We start from the raw sequence: 1,114 nt of genomic DNA, 5'->3' as shown, positions 1-1,114 counted from the left end.
TGCCAACCTTTAGGCTGGTAGAACTGTGCTCCGTAGGGTTTTATGAAGGCAGATCATCAGGCTTTTCTTCCTTGGCGCTGCTGGGTGGGTTCACATCGCCAACCTTTAGCTTAGTAGTCAAGCACAAACTGTTTGAGCCACCCAGGAACCTCCAGGAAGTCATTAGCAAATCTAAAATTCTAGTCCCACTCTGACCCCTCCCAATGGAATTATTGTTATTATTTTTGCTGGCTGTCAGTGCTGAACTCAAGCTGAGAATTTTCCAGATGTGGCTTCATAAATGCTGTCTGTAGAACTGAACTGACTCAGGTAACAGTGAACATCTTCTATGAACTTTTCATAAAGAAGCCACATGAATTTCATTGGGAAATTTCTCTAAGACTGCTTTGTCAGATTCTAGGGCCTCCATTTCCTGTACCTCCCAAGTCGTCCTCCTCAATGGTGGTGCAATGAATTCCCATCGTCTGATTCTCTGCTTTCAGCCTGAATGTCTGGTTCTTCGGCTTACAGGTTAAGTTCTCCTGAATCTTCAGTGTTTCAATGGCTAAAAGACAGGGAATGGAGGTCAAACATCAGCATCCACTTGCCTGCCTGCTCCAATGTGATAATCCTTTGCACCTAACACAAAACAGATGGAAAAGTTTGCACCCTAGGGAACTGATTCCTCCTGATTACTGCGGGCAAGCAAACTTCAAACCTCACTGAGCTCTTAGCAAAGGTCAAAAGTAAATCAGAGATTTAACCAGCCCTCCTATGGAGCAATTGGTTAAGTGCTTTCACCATTAGCTGAAAGGTTAGTGGTTCGAATCCACCCAGTTGTGCCATGGAAGAAAGGCCTAGTGATCTGTTTCTGAAAGGTCACAGACAAGAAAACCCTCAGGAGCAGTTCGACTCTGTAACACATGGGGGTTTCTGTGAGTTGGAATTAACTCTATTGTTGGTTCTGGTTTTGGATAATCTTTATGGGAGCAGATTGCCAAGCCTTTCTTCTGTGGCACCACTGGGTACGTTCAAACTGCAAATCTTTTGGCTAGTAGTTGAGTGCAAACAATCTGCACCACCCAGGGACCTGAAAGATTATAGCCAAGAAAACTCTACGGAGGACAGTTCTACT

General features: G+C 44.5%; 1 protein-coding gene across 1 annotated transcript in view; it reads right to left on the bottom strand.

Moving 5' to 3' along the window:
• Positions 1-1,114, bottom strand: part of LOC101357565 (putative adhesion G protein-coupled receptor E4P) — a 38,067-nt gene that overhangs the window by 24,470 nt on the left and 12,483 nt on the right. Inside the window, exon 2 of the mRNA XM_023733072.1 lies at positions 419-544. Coding sequence (XP_023588840.1) covers positions 419-544 — 126 coding nt within the window. The remainder of the gene's footprint in view (positions 1-418; positions 545-1,114) is intronic.

The sequence above is a fragment of the Trichechus manatus genome, unplaced genomic scaffold (assembly GCF_000243295.1).
Source record: "Trichechus manatus latirostris isolate Lorelei unplaced genomic scaffold, TriManLat1.0 scaffold00057, whole genome shotgun sequence".
In the NCBI taxonomy this organism is placed as follows: Eukaryota; Metazoa; Chordata; class Mammalia; order Sirenia; family Trichechidae; genus Trichechus; species Trichechus manatus.
This window is presented reverse-complemented; position numbering and strand designations above follow the sequence as displayed.